Here is a 15,559-nt window from a genome sequence, read left to right on the forward strand (position 1 = left end):
GGCATTTATTGGATAAAATTATTTAGTAAAAAAGGCAGACTTATTTATTATAAACTATTTGAGTGTAAAAAATGCATAGAACAACTAAAAGCTCGCAGAAAATAAAACACATTTTCATCTAGTAATATTTTGGGAGTATTTTGTATTTGTTATATATCCCTTGTTTGGTAATATTTTTAGCTACTCTCCTTGACTCTTTGACTTTGATTTTGCCAAACCTCCTTAAATTCTTCCCAAAGCTAAACTTAAGTTTACACTCAAAGCAGAACAATACACGCATACAACATTTATTAATAAATCTTTATAACATATTTAAATAAGATGCAAAGTCAGTAATTTTCCAGTGTTGGGCTGGGCATCACATTTGGCAACAAATCTAGGTGGTGTGATCCTACAGAAGGCAAGGGAAACCCAGATTTATTGTTTTGGGATAATTCAACCAAAAATAAAAATGCTATCGTTTATTCACCCCCATTTTGTTTAAAACCTGTATGAGCCTTTTTTTCTGTGGAACACAAAAGAAAATAGTTTGAGGAATGTCTCAGTAGTTTTCTGTGCATACAATGGAGTCAATGTTGTTTGAATACCAACATTCTTCAAATTATCTTCTTTTGTGTTCTGGAGAAGAAAGTCATACAGGTTAAAATGACAAGAGGGTGAATAAATGATTAAAGAATGTTCATTATTGGGTGAACTATCCCTTTAAGTGTACTCCGTACAGTGTATTTTTAAATATGCTATTTTATATTATAAATATAAATATTAATCATATAAAAATATATTATTTTTAACAGTTTGTTTTCCACATTTTTGCTGTCACACTTCAGAACACTGCAGTACGGTATATTTGTCAACTAACTATATACATGTTAATGATGCCTGTGTTTAGAAAACTGACCAGTATCTCAAAAACATGTATATAGAGGTATGAAAAGCAAAAATCCAGCCCATTAATTTTAAATGTCATAAAGGAAAAAATATATATAAAACTATGAGCTGTTTGACTAATGTAGTTAGACATTTAAGGAAAGAGAATTAATATGAAATTATGATATAACCTTTGTAAACTCTTCATAATATTTGTTCCTCAAGCTAACAGCATACTGTAAAGAATTGTAAGTTTTCAAAAGATGCCGCTCAAACAGACAAAATGACTATCCCTCTGTTTAGAAAACCCATTTAATTTAGTGATTTGTTTAGTTTAGTGTTGTTAAATGCAAGATTCATCTCTGCTGTTTGTAAGCGGACACTCCCTTCATCCATTCAAGGGCCAACAATGCAATACTCCCTCTTTTTAAATGTTAAACTGACTTTGAGCATGTGGGCTGAATATATAGGCGTGTTCACACACCGCAGGTCTGGTATGTTGTTCTCATGTGGGACAGAATTGCAGATTGGGAATCAAGAGGGAGGGAAAGAGACTGGAAAAGGAGTGCGAATGTGGAGCCTCCAGGGCGACAAAGTTGTTCCAGGGTGGGGGTGTAAACAAGGCAAACTGTTGCACAAAGACACATAAAACTTGAGGGAGGAAGGGGTATGTGGGACTGGGAGGAGACTGCAGGGCACAGGGATGATCTCATAGCTCCTCTTTACAGCCATCTCTCTTGCTGATAGGTCGAGAGAACTGTCAATCACACCACTTCCTTCTGAGCTCTGGGAGGTTCTGACGATAGGGAGGTGGAGACAGGGGGAGAGGGAGTGTCCATGGTAGTTTTCTCTCTGAGACACTGCAGGCACAGCTCGACCTGACAAGAAACTGAAACACAGCCTGACTTGCAAAGCAAGCTTAACCAGGAGCTCTCTCCGGCTCCTGTTTATTTCCTAAACTTGGAAGCCATCTTGAACGGACACTCTTGAAGCTTGCTTCTTTATTTTACTCACTTTTTCTCCTTGGTGTTTCCTTAAAGTTTGGACGTTTTCCTCTTCAGAGCAGCTTTGGAGTCGAGTGAGAACAGGAAGCAGGAGGAGGAGGTCGAGGTGGAGGTGGGGGCCGCTCGGGCCGATCTCAGTTTGAAGGCTAAACTTCACTTATCCGCTTTTCTCACCTGCTCCTCGTCTGGAATGAAAACACCACAGAGCTTTCCGTGACAGACAAGACAAGAAAGAAGATCCACTTCCTGGAAAGGGATCTGTTTTTTAAGCTCTAAGGGACACGGGCTACACAACACAGACAGCCTCTATTGATGAGTGAGCGTGTGCTGGTGTGTTGTTGCCTCACACCGCCCAGTCTTACCTGTCTTTGACTCGGTTACTCTTCAGCATGGCCAACGTCAGTCCCTTCATGTCACCGGGACCCATTTCCCAAGTATTCTTCCCCACAGGCGGCCCGTCTCCTCCTGGGTCGGTGGTAATGCAACAAGGTACCCCGTTCTCTGTCCCTGCATCCCAAACCCCAGGATTCCCTCCAGTGGACTCAGGGGTGGCCCCGGGGCCCGGCGGGGCTTCTGCTTTGCTGTCTATCCCTCCGGCACCAGCCGGTGTCTCCTTCATCATACAGATCGGGCTGACCAGAGAATCTGTACTTCTTCCCCAGTCTGCAGACCTGGCTTACATCAAACAAATTGCATGCTCGATCGTGGATCAGAAGGTAAGTGCCACTTGATGGATTCTGCTTTGAGGCTTGCACTAGCAGCTTTGCACAGCGCAAACGGAAGTTTGGAAGGAACATATTCGCTGTCTCATTTATAGTTTCTGTATTGAGTTTGCAGGGTGTTGGTTTAGAATAGTCTGAAACAAAATACAGAATTAACTTTTGGATCTGTTAAAACGAAGCCACTCAGACAAGGATCCAGCCACACAAGCTGTTAATTTTACATTTAATAATTTGACAGAAGTTAAAGGGATTTTCTTTACAGTAGTGCCCCTTTTTTCTAGTGTATAACACTCAGTGTATGACACAAATTTCATATGTAACACAAACACACACACACATTAAACACAGCTATGTAGTGTATACAGAATGCAGTGATGTAACATGACTACTTGTAGCCCAAAGTCAGCAGTTTGGCTTGTAGAAATCTAGTCAACACACTGTTTTCTGAACATTGCCCCTAATGAAGAAACCGCTATTCGAGTTCTTGGAAAACGTGGAATGGTTTAAAGAAATTTGGCATTACTTTGCTCATGATACCAAGGTTTGGGTTCAATTTCCAGAGAATAAAGCACTTTCAGGAAAAAGTATGTAAATATGAGTCCAAAACAAAGTCCATTAAACTGCAAATGGCATTGCTAGGAAACACTTTATACCATAGTGGAAAATCAAAAACACTTTATGCTGTAGTCCAACACAAAACCAGAATCCATTTCCACTTACACTGGAAAAAAAACAGGCCACCCATTGTAACCATCTGTACCTCAAATCTGCATTAGTTCAGAACGACTAAGATTTTATCAGCCAATCCAACTGCAAAATGATTCGATTATGAGATTTCCATGCTCTGGGCAGTGGCCAGGACAAGGCTAAAAGCAGTTTTTGGGAAAGTTTGTTTTTTCAGGAAGCGTTGGCAGAATATCACAACACCAGTAATTATGTTTTGTACTAATCCCCATTAGAACAGAGCTCTGACTTGGTTCACATTTCCTTATGAAAGGTACATTTGAAGGTACTGCACGTTCCAGAACTTTCTCTGGATCTTGCTGGTCCCCTCCTGTCTATTTGTACAGGCTCTGTGTTTAAACACTGCTCTGTTGCTGTTCTGTATAGGAAAAAATGTGATTTGGATCTTTAATGGGTATAACTGATTATAAGTGACTGCACTTTTTCCTTTGACCTACAAATTGGTTCATCACAACAAGTCCTTTGTTGTGCCCTCTGGGTTGGGACCTTTGTCAGTTTGGATTTTGGCTCGTGCTACCTTCTGTCTCTCTTTCCCTCATCTCTCCTTGGCTTCAGGCAGAGTGAGTCACAGTGTTCCCTCTCTGTTTATTCAAACGGCTTCTTCTGTTCCACACACACTGTTTTCCATTCACTTGGAAGGTAATGTGGCAGCATGTTTATCCTCCCACTAAGACTCATTTTGTATTCTTTAAGGACCGGTTTTCTTTTCCTTTAACTCATAAAGAGACTGTAGTCTATATGATGCATAAAATAAGCTATGGTGGGCCTTTTTTGTTCCATCCTGAGTTTAGCTCCAACCATAATTGAACAAACCCTGATGTAAGTCTTTAGAGTAGAGTTGAAGCGAAACTTTATAGGACCGGGTTAAGAGTAAAAGGCAAGGACAGTCCCTATTGATTCGGTTGTCCCTGTTGTTGTTCTTCTGCCTGCCTGTTTTCCCTGCTGGTCCAGCACGTAAGCAAGCTATTGTCAGTAAGATAAAGAGAAGGAAATGGAGACTGTTTCCTCCCAAAGTGGGAAGCTATGGTGTGTCCTCTGCCTCTGAACTGCTCCCTGGGGCTTCCTCCAGAAGTTTGTGTTCTCATTGCAGGTTTACATACAATGCAGTATCTTTGCACGTTTACAAAACACACATTCCTGTCGCCTGTTTTTACATTCTTTTCAGAAGTTCGAGCAGAAAGACACAATTTGCACCTGTTCAAAAAAGCGGTTGAGCACGATCCCTTCACTATGACCCACCCAAACTTCCTCTGTCAACAGAAAACTGTGGTTATTCATTTTTTATTAGGGTCCTTTTAATAAAAAAAAATGCTTTGTGAAAAGGTGTACTGGCAGATTTTTAGCATATCTCTATGGTTAAATCTGTCTGAATCATTAACTTATTTGTCACACTGTCTCCATAACATTAACACAGGGTGTGGGTCAAAGTGCATGTCTAGTCCTGTCCATGTTTTAGGCAAGACTCATTACTATGTTACTAGATTTCCACTTAAGTGCAGTTTTAAATGTTTTAGCTATACAAAACAGGTGTCTAAATGTGACTAGATAAAAATGAAACGGATGGTTGGGGATGAGTAACATGAGGTATCACCCAGAATGTGTGCATATGGCAAGTTTAAACAACAAAAGAGCAAGTAAAACCATAACTTTGACTTGTTTTGATTTGAAATGCTTTCTCTTATCCAAGCTTAAAGGAACAGTTCACCCAAAAATGAGAATTCTGTCATCATTTGCTCACCATCAAGTTGTTCCAGACCTGAACAATATCTTTGTCCTAATGAACACAGAAAAATATATTTTGAGGAATTTAGGAAAGCAAACAGTTCTTGGTCACCATTAACTGCCATAGTAGGATACATTGCTTTATAAATGTCTTTGTTCTGTTGAATACAAAAGAAGATATTTTGAGAATGTAGGACAGCTAACAGTTCGGGGCACTTATGACTACCAGCGTAATTTTCCCTACTGTGGTAGTCAATGTGGTCCAAAACTGTTTGGTTTAAAGCATTCTTCCAAATATCTTTCTCGTTCATCTGAACAAAGACATTTATACAGATTTGGAACAAAATGAAAAGTGAGTAAAAGATGACAGAATTTTTATTTTTGGGTGAACTGTCCCTTTAATATGCAGATACGACACATAAGCCAGTTGTAAATTGATTTTCCAAGTATAAAAAAAAGAAGTTTAAACATTGTGGTGCTGTCAAACCATAAATCTGTTTAGCCTTACACAGAAACAATTTCTTAACCAATGGCATTAGTTTGGGCATTCATATAATACATATGATGGACATTTCAAATATAAAGTGTGACACTCTGTAACACTTCAATGAGATGCAAATAAACATTCAAAGAAACTCATAGTTACAGAAATTCTATAAAGTCTGTCTTTTGTGTACCAAGACATACATGCACTCGACTAAGACCAACAGCAAAATGAGGTCATGGCCATCTCAATTCCACCACAAACTATATCCATTCCAAACCCTACAGGTTAAAGAGGTCAAATATCAGAGGGTGTTTCCCGGTCCTGATGAGTTTTCAGGACACCCGTGTGGAAATGTCAGCAGCTGGCTTAAAATCACTACTCATTTGTTTTGTGATAAATATGACTGCTGTATGGGAAGGAGGGGTGGTAGTTCTGCACCGTATGACTGTCTTTCACTCCTGCACATTTGCATGGCTGCAGAAAGTCTTTGCATGGAAGGACCGTATTTCCTGACTAATTTACAGATGTACGCTAGTCACTATTTGGCTATGCAAAACAAACACATGCACGTGTACGGCTATCAGCAGGAAGAGATTGACATACGTGAGGTGAGAAAAGACACGTTTTGTTAGGCATATTGTCATACTAGCTGATCGGGGAGTAGTTTTGCATTTAATCTTAATGTTGAAGATTTACATAAGAAAGACTGGCTGCAGATATGAACACTAACTTGTCTCATTTGACCTACAGTGAAATTTGTTTGATTTGCTATGATTTTAAAAATCAATTTTTTAAAACTGGTTCTGGTGTATTTATTCACATTGTGGTGCACTGTGTAAATACACCAGTATGTGAATAGGCCTATGCCATATTCAGTCATTTGAATACCTCAAAAATAATTGTATATATCAAATCACTGTGGTATTAACATCTGATACCATCATTGTAACCTGACAGGACCACAATACGTTTTTGTAGGAGTGATGACGAAAATGCTATAATGTCTGAGGTTCCCTGGGTGAGTTCAAAAAGACAAAACAAACAGGTTCGGTACAAAAGACAAACTTTAGTTTTTGTCTTGTGGGAAATGACGCGGGGGTGTGCCCATTCTTGGGCGCTCAATTATGAGGTCACATATGTTTTTGTTACCCGGGGCAGTGTGGCTCACCCAAAGTGTTGTGTGCAAAACAACTGTGGTGTATGTTTACAGATCACAGACGTATGTGTACGTCGTCATACTATGCGATTCTGAGCCGTTTTTAGCATTTTGCTAAGCTGTTGCTAGGTTTTCTCGGTTGTTGTTTGGGTTGGGTGGTTGCTTTTAAGCAAAGTCTGTTGAAGTCGTGCCACTCAGCGGCCATGTTTGCAATGCCTCCACACTGTAAAAAACAACTATAGACCGTTTCATCTAGCGGTTGAGCTTGGTATCGCAGTCTAAATTCAAAATATTGGAGAGACATGTTTAGCCAAGTAACGCTTCTTCTCGGTTTCTTTTGATTGTTTTCAGAAATAATCTACAGACACTCTATTGTTTGTGAATGTGTACCGGAAGTTCAGTTGGGGTCACAAAAGTGTGCATGCGAAGTAACGTTTGTTTATGCTGTTAAGATGAAACCATCTATAGGATTTACATAATTTAGTTTTACAGTTTTTTAAAGTAAATTTTACTTACATTTTTGTGTCAAGTTTTTGCACACAGTTTTTTAAGTAAAATTTACTTAAAAAAAACTGTGTGGAAATTTTGCGCAAATCTACTCAAAAAAATTAAGTTAATCTTACTGTTTTTTTTAACTATAACTTTGGTTTGCTAAGCTTAAATTGCGCTTTTTGAGGTCACGTCAGCTATTGAGCACAGACTGGCAGGCGCCTCACAAGAGCCACATGACCAATAGCAACGTCACACCTAGCTAGCGGCATATTAGCGCTCAGTTCAGTACAAACACACAGTCCTTCATTCCAAAGCTGGCACCCCGTTTGGTTTTGAAATGTGGCGTTTACAGCCATGCTGTGAATAAATCAGTATGTAATTAATCTTATTAGGATTTTATTCTTTTCAGACCCACTGTGGTTTGAAATGGGTTTCTTTTGGCTAAAAAGGTGATGTCGCAGGGTAACACAAATCAAAGCAGATTAGTTTTGCCGGGAAAAGAGCTCAAATTGGTGGCTCGCGTGTGCTTGAGATGACTATTTCGTGGGGTGGTGTGAACGTTAAGTGTGGGCGGAGTGTGCATACGAATTTGGGGAAGGTGGAGCAGTTTGTGTGTGTGTGAAAGCGTAAGAACAGAGGTTTTTCTATGTGTGTTTTCTGCCTCCAAGCCGGTTTGCTGCAGAAAGAAATATGGGTGGGTTACCACAGCGGAAAACACATGATCTCAGGGAGAAATCTGCTTCCAGATGTGTGTGTTCTCTCATTTGTAAGTTGCTTTGGTTAAAAGCATCTGCTAAATGAATGTAAATGTGTGTGTGTTTCAGTCCTTCACAGAAAAATAGCAAAAAGTATGTAGTATTATGGTATGCTTTTTAGTGATAGACCGATATATTGCCGTGTCTGATAGGCCTATATCGGCCGATATCTGTAATTTTTAAATTATCTGCATCAGCTGATCTATTTTTACTTTCTTAATAGCAGCATCGTTGTTTTTGGACATTTCTTTAATATACTATGGCATTTGGCACGTGAACGTACCATGGTACATATATCTCTGTTTGTTTACAGATTTGTGGTTCTTCTGTTCATACTGATAGATCAGATTAAATGAGGTTTGAGGGAAAGTTTACCCAACAATAAAAATTCCAAATAAAAATTAAATAAAAGTAATTATTTATTTTCCCTCATGTTGATCAAGATCAGTATATGACTCTTCCATCTGTGGAACACAAAAGAAGATATTTTGAGAAATATCTCAGGGGTTTTGTGTCCATACAATTGATATCAATGGAGGTCAATGTAGTTTGGTCATCTTAACAAAACGTGAAGGACTACTTGTTTTTAAAAAGTCTGACCGGAAAACCGTCCAAATTAACTCAAAAGTACAAAAAAAAAGATTCTCTTTCATACCTCCATCTCTCCTCCTCTCTCTCTTTCTGTTGAAAATACTGGCTGTATGGTTGGAGGCCCTTGGGATAGCTGTTGCATTCCTATTGGCTTACCTGTCCCATCACCCTGACGCCTTAGTCACAAAAGCTCATTTCAGTACGGTACAGCGCACACTCCATTAATTCTCCTCACCGGGTCCCCTCCGCCCACCCCTTGCTTACCAGCCATGGCTCTCGTGTTACCATTCGCTTGAATTAAAAAGGCCTGCTTTGTTCCTTGCCTCGGCCCCGGGCAGCTCGTGTGTGACAAACTCCCACAAGCGCAGTTAATCCAGAGAGCCCAATGAAATCTTTGCATGTGTGTGACCACAGCACGCAAGTTCTGCATCTTAACCAACATGCTGAGCTCAGGAGTTAGACGGTTTCTATACACATTTCAGACTTTTCTCATGCAAAATTCATGGCTAATAAAATGGTTTGAAATAACTTGAACAAATATTTGGGTTACAGTGAGACCAAGAAAAAACAAATGTAACAATAATCAAAGAAAATAAGTAATTACATAATAATGTATATTTTAGCACAGCAAAGGTTGTATAGCGTTAAGCATTTTATTTTATAATTGTTAAAAAGCAGAAGTATGTCAGTTGTTGTTTGGTATTGTTGCAATCTTCCAGTCTTTTGTGCCCTATGTAACATGTCCCACCATGTGTGGAATGTAAATTTAGCCTTTGCAGTGTTTTCCATGACACAGACCTTCACCTTTGCTTCACATATCTGCTCGTGACTCAGGAGAAAGCCATACACATACAATATACGTGCGATTGCACGCCGCTGACGCAAGAGCATTAGACAAAGAAACAGACTTTCCTCCACAAGCTTTTCCCTCGCCGCTCTGAACTCGGGGTGGACACAAACAGGAAGTCAGGCTCTTAACCCGGATAATCTACAGAAGCATCACTGTAGTTTACAGAGTCTGACAGGCTTCCTGACGTTTGGGAGCAAAGCTGGAGGGTGGGGTGATCCAACTGTGTGTGTCGTTGATGCTATTGTTTTCCTTGTCCTGTTAACTTGAGCATGCGAGAAGGTCTGAGAACTCTATAAAGTGAATCCGGTGATATTGTGAAAGTGAATGAATCTAACCAGTTCTTTAGAAATCATTTGTGAGCTTTATTCCAGTTTTGCCGTGACTTTTCTGCTCATTGTTTTCATGGAATCTAACGTTGAAATTAGTCACTTTGATGTGGCCTTGTTGTTTTTTCAAAATGGATAATGGACAAAGGGATAAAAGATAAGTTGGACATAGGTGATCAGCTGTGGTTTTGCTTAGTGCTTATTCTTGCAGTTGAAACGTAATATCGTTGCTTGGAAATGCAATTTTCTTGTCTGTGTTGATATATTTTCTATGGAAAGTTGGTGGAATGTATGAATAATCTTAACGTTTTCTTTACCCAACAACCTTTGAGGGGTCGTTTACACAACACTGTTTTCCATTAAAAATTGAAAACTTTTTATGCATTTTAGCTATTCACTTACTGTAGATTACAACAGCATTTTGGGGGCCTGAATATACAAACTTTTGAAAACGGGTGCAAGATTTTGGATACAATGCTAGTCTCTGTGTAAACTAAAAAAGCACGAATATGTGAAAACATGATGGTGACTTCATTATGTGTTTCTTTACAAAGTAACTACTGGCCTGGCACGCATGACAGCATAATGCAGAGTTTTCAGTTGTGTTTGCATTAGGGCTGTTAAATGATTCATCGTGATTATTCGCATCCAGAAAACGTTTGTAAAATAATATATGTTTGCATGTGTAAATAATATATATTTAGGAAATATCTGCGTGTATATATTTATAATTAATATACTGTATATTTAAATATACAGTATATAAACATTTATTTGTTTTATGTTTTTCATAAATGCTTACATGTATGTGTATGTGTTTATAAATACAAAATTAATATGCACAGTGCACAGACATATATTATGTAAACACAAACTTTGATTCTAGATGCGATTAATCATTTAACAGCCCTAGTTTGCAAATCAGTGGGGATCGTTTTGACAACATTGTCATGCAAACCTTTTAGAAAACTTTTTCATTTTTAGTCCATGATAACATACTAGTTTTTGCTAGTTTATTACGAGGTGGCTAATTCATTTTTCAATTAAAATTGTCTAATACATTTGTTCAATTTGAATTATAAAAACATAAGATTATTAGAAAAAGAAATAATGAAGTCCCAGCTCTAAACCTTAACATCACTGTTGTAAATGTCGATTGTACAAAATAAAAAAATTCATACGAAATAGATATTCTGTGAAATCGTTACAAATTGCCATGCGATTGTGTTGGTTGCAGATGGAATATTAAGATGGTTATTTTAGAGAGCGTTTCATTGGAGATGCGTACAATATTTTCTTAATAATAGAGACTGCAGTTATGTATTGCATACATCTGTTGTTTGTTTGTTTTGTCAGCAAGTACAATATAAAAACCTTAATTTTGACTTCAGATGGTTAAATCTGTCATTCTGTTGTCAAATAGTATACCGATGTCTCATTGGCCAGGCCGAGTCTTTAGATTTTAATTCACATAACACTGAACTTCTTTAGCTTCTCACATTTTAAAGTCCCATGCAGGGATTATAGTGCACAAGACGAACAGGGTGGGGGACTAAAAGAATGCGTAAAAGAATAAAACCGGACATAATACTTCCCTTTTGTCTTTCAGCCTATTGTACAGAGCGTATGATGTCAATGTTGTATTTGATGTGAATCATCTACTGACATCATTACTGCACAGTGTAAACTACTGACGGGGAATTCTTCATTCACCCCTGTCACACAGGTTGTTAGGTCATGCCTCAGGGACAAAAAACTGTTGGCATTTCTGTTATGTCTCTCAGCTTGCAGAACGATGACATCACGCGCTGCAAAAATAGTCAACACACTGAAAGAATTTGTTCCATCACGCAGAAACACAAAGGCCTGTGAAATTCCCGCTCTGGGACAAACGGTTGTCAGGTGCTAATGAGTGTGGCACGTTGACGTCTTTACGTCGTAATTGCCATGGCAGCAGTTCATTCAACGTGAGTGTCTGCCAAGAACCCTGGGAAATTATTTTTTAGGCCCCTTAAATATGTTTAGTTATGACAGTGGAAGTCAAGAATGGTGTTCAATGGATTTGTTTCATGCTCAAGTCTATTAAAATGTGCATTTGACACTGTCAGTACTGTTTGTAAGTCTTTATAAACATTTGCATGCCTGACCTCTAATTCCTTACAAACAGGCAGCCACAGTCTAGTTTCTGTCTTGGGTTCATATTTTAAGCTTACAGTGGAACAAATGCGTATGAGATGAAAGAACTGTGTTGAAATTCTCCTCTCTGTGGAATGGTAAGTGTATTAGCTTCTGATTGGAAACTTCTATGTTGAAAACAGTCGAGCATTGTTCCTGACATTTGTTTGGTTTTATCGTCTTCATGCAATAATCTCCTCTTGCTTTATACAACAGCTCAAAGCCTCAATGAGTAGACTTCTCTTTCACCAGAAACACACATTACTCAGCTTTCTTAGTTCAGGCATTATGACAAAGTTCACTTTAAATGTCACAAAAACAGATTACACCCTACACCATATGGGCAATTTTAGCGTTGTGGATGTGACATTTCGCATCACGGATGTGACATAAACGCTCCGAAAATGTATTTGTTACCAATATACTAAACCATCTGTTTATATTTTAATAAATCTTTGATGAAAGAGTCGAAACAGTCTGTGCACGAGTTTTCTATTTTAAAAAGGGAAATAAACATGAGTTATGGATGTGACAAAGAAAAGGACAGTTTTTGAGACTTTTGTGAATTTAAATGTACAAACCAGAAGCAACAATACCAAACAAATGGATGCCTCTTTATAGAATATAAAATAGTTACTTTATTTTAATTGTCATGTCTTCATTTATGAGGAATTTGTATGGATGTAACAAAATGGAACTTACCCAACGATGGAAAATCATGCACACACACCAAAAAAAAAAAAATGCTTAAACTGAAAGAGAGACTCCACATGTATTTGAACCACCAAATGTTGACATCTGTGCCATAAGTTTGGTGAAAACCTTTGGTAAAAACTTTTTTATGGTAATTTTTTAATAAAGACATTTGCATATAATTGCCTATATACTGTATTTTGCCAAAATTTGTAACCAACACACTTTAAACCCGTGATGTGTTTTAGTTATTTTCTTGCAAAATTTGTTCGGTTAAATATTAAAGTTGAATAGCCTACATTTTATTTTACATGTACAAAAAAAAACAGGTTCGCAAATTTAGCTGTCATTCAGTATGGGATGGCTAGTTTAATTTGTAGTTATTGATTATTGTGTAAATAAAAGAAATTATACAATGACATACTACAACATGACTGGGCATTTAAGCTGTCCTCTATGTTGCTTATGATTCATTCATTTCCAGATGTGACAGTGGCTTCGGATTGTACGTTGCACCTGAAAGAAAAACTAATCTGTGGTATAAATGTTGCTAAAATGAGCGAGATCAAATACGATTACACCTACCTCGTCGTTTATTTGTTTTTTATTGGTCGGTTGTAGTAATAAAATTGCTGCTGTGCAAATAGCGACTGTAGCGGGTAAATTGCCACATGAATAGGTGATATAAACAGTCTCCTGGTATGATTTTCTCTTTTATGACTACACAATCAATTATGGAAGTGTAACAAAATACACTGTATGCACAGTGACCAGCAGCTATTAAAAGGCTGTAGCTTTACTATTTATAGAGATGTATTTGTTTTGGGGTAAGCAGAAGGATATATTGAATAGTTATCGTTTTTCTTTAAATTATTAAATAGCTTAAACGCACCCTTGAAAAGGAACATCATCTCAGAGCGCTGTGTCTTTTCACCATGTGAACGTGGGTAAGTTTGTGACTTCGACGTTTTATTTATGGCCTTGTAAGCCAGTCTAATTTAATTTCAAATAAAGCACCAGCGCTAGCAATAGAAAACCACATACGCTGTGTATGTGACACTATTTATGCACAAGACTAAATACACGAAAGGAAGTCGTGGTGATGATGCTTGTGTTTTGCACTTCGCTGCTATTTTTTGTTTCAGATTCATTAGCTGTCAGGCAGTTTAATCTTCTTTTAGACCATCCCATTTTTCTTATCTACCCTTTTTCTTACCTTTCATTTGTTATTAAACAGAAATTATTGCATTTTATCGTTAATGGAATACAGGACCCCTGTAGCTTACCCAGTTAGTTCAACTGGTAGTGTTGCACTTCGTAATCACAAAGTCACAAAGTCGTGGTTCTGATTCCTAGAGATGGAACAAAATGATAAAACTGTACAGTACATTAAATTCACTGTAGTTCCATTGGATAAAAGTGTCTATCAAATGCATAATGATGTTCATGTGAATCATTTTCACACAGTAAAAAAATAAAATTGCACAATAGCTTCTTTAATCCTTCCCGCATGGCACGCTTGAAAGTGGCCTCACTGGTTGCCCATTTTCCATGAAGCAGGTCTTTGAGTGTTCAATGGGCATTTCCATTACAATTAGTTGATGTTTGGATAGCACACAAAGGGTAATCTAAGGAAAAAGTGACTTCTTGTTTCATTATTAAAGAGTTTGTTTAGTAAGGATGTAGGGGAATAATAACAGAGTGAAGTAGGTGAAAGTGTTGCAACCATTAATTCTAAAACTACTCTGGGAAGAATTCAACCAGTCAACCAGCCATCACGTGACCATGACTATAGTACAGTAGAAAGCCACAAAGAGATTAAAGGGGTTTGTAGATGAATGTACGTCACGTGTGTGCATCCTTATCTATGCTTTGAAGACAACTTCGTCCACGGAAGTGAGCTAAATCTGTCTGTTTCTGTTTGTCAATTAAAAACAAACTCAGTATCTCACTAGCCTCTCCTGAAGTATTGTAGTACATTAATAAGGTAATAATTCCGTACCTTTTTATATATAGTTGCTAGATTTATAATAGACTGCTGGCATTAGCTTAGCGTTATAGCTAGGCAAGTGGTTTTGTAGCAGCTAGCAATAGCATGCTAGCTTTGAAAGCATGTCACATCCACCTGTGATATTAGAGTACAATCACAAACCATTACAATAAAAACCAACACCAACAACTTATTAGTGGTAATTGTTAGGCCTAACTCACAATTGGAGTTATACTGAATAATATCCTGGCTCTTCCCAGCTTGATAATGGCAATGGATACAATTTTTGTTGCTCCGAAAGTACATCCATCATAAAAGTAATACAAACGACTCCAAGGTTACATGTCCAGGGTCTTATGGCACAAAATTAAACATTTGCGATCAAAAACTATTAACATTTTGAGCTTATTTAGTCACGTTTGGTTTATCATTGTTCTCATTCAAAATGGAGGCTCAACGCACGAGCCATTTATTTTTTGAGTGAACTGTTCCTTTACCAAAAAATATTTGCAATATTTACACCACTTTCATTTTTGATTGCTACCAGGAGCATTTTAGTATCAATGTAACCAGTCCATCATATTGCACATCTGTATGTATCACATGAAAATGTCCAGATATATCTTTTTCATTTTTGTCACTCATAGCTTCACACTTTTTTGAAGATATTGACAAGTTAGTCATGAGGTGGGATCAGCTGTGTGCTTTATCCAGTGCTAGGTATTTTATGAGAAGAATCCTCCAGAAGAGCTCCAGGGATTTATTTACACTTGACAGTTAATATACTGTAAGGAAGGAACTGACAGTCCACACCTGGAAGTGCAAATAAATGTCACTCTAGTTTATTACTTTCAGTCAGTCCGGAGCGCTGCCATATTACATGGAAACAAAGGGGAAATTGGCTATTCATAGCATGATATTTCGTGTCAACCTGCTGATGTCTGCAGAAAAGACAGGGTCAGAGTCCTGACCGGTGTGTGAGCTG

General features: G+C 37.9%; 1 protein-coding gene across 1 annotated transcript in view; it reads left to right on the forward strand.

Moving 5' to 3' along the window:
• The first annotated feature begins 1,137 nt into the window (after positions 1 to 1,137).
• The window catches only part of prkd2 (protein kinase D2), a 35,152-nt gene continuing 20,730 nt past the window's right edge, over positions 1,138 to 15,559 (forward strand). Inside the window, exon 1 of the mRNA XM_057350371.1 lies at positions 1,138 to 2,587. Coding sequence (XP_057206354.1) covers positions 2,261 to 2,587 — 327 coding nt within the window. The 5' untranslated portion in view covers positions 1,138 to 2,260. The remainder of the gene's footprint in view (positions 2,588 to 15,559) is intronic.

The sequence above is a fragment of the Triplophysa rosa genome, linkage group LG14 (assembly GCF_024868665.1).
Source record: "Triplophysa rosa linkage group LG14, Trosa_1v2, whole genome shotgun sequence".
Lineage (NCBI taxonomy): Eukaryota > Metazoa > Chordata > Actinopteri > Cypriniformes > Nemacheilidae > Triplophysa > Triplophysa rosa.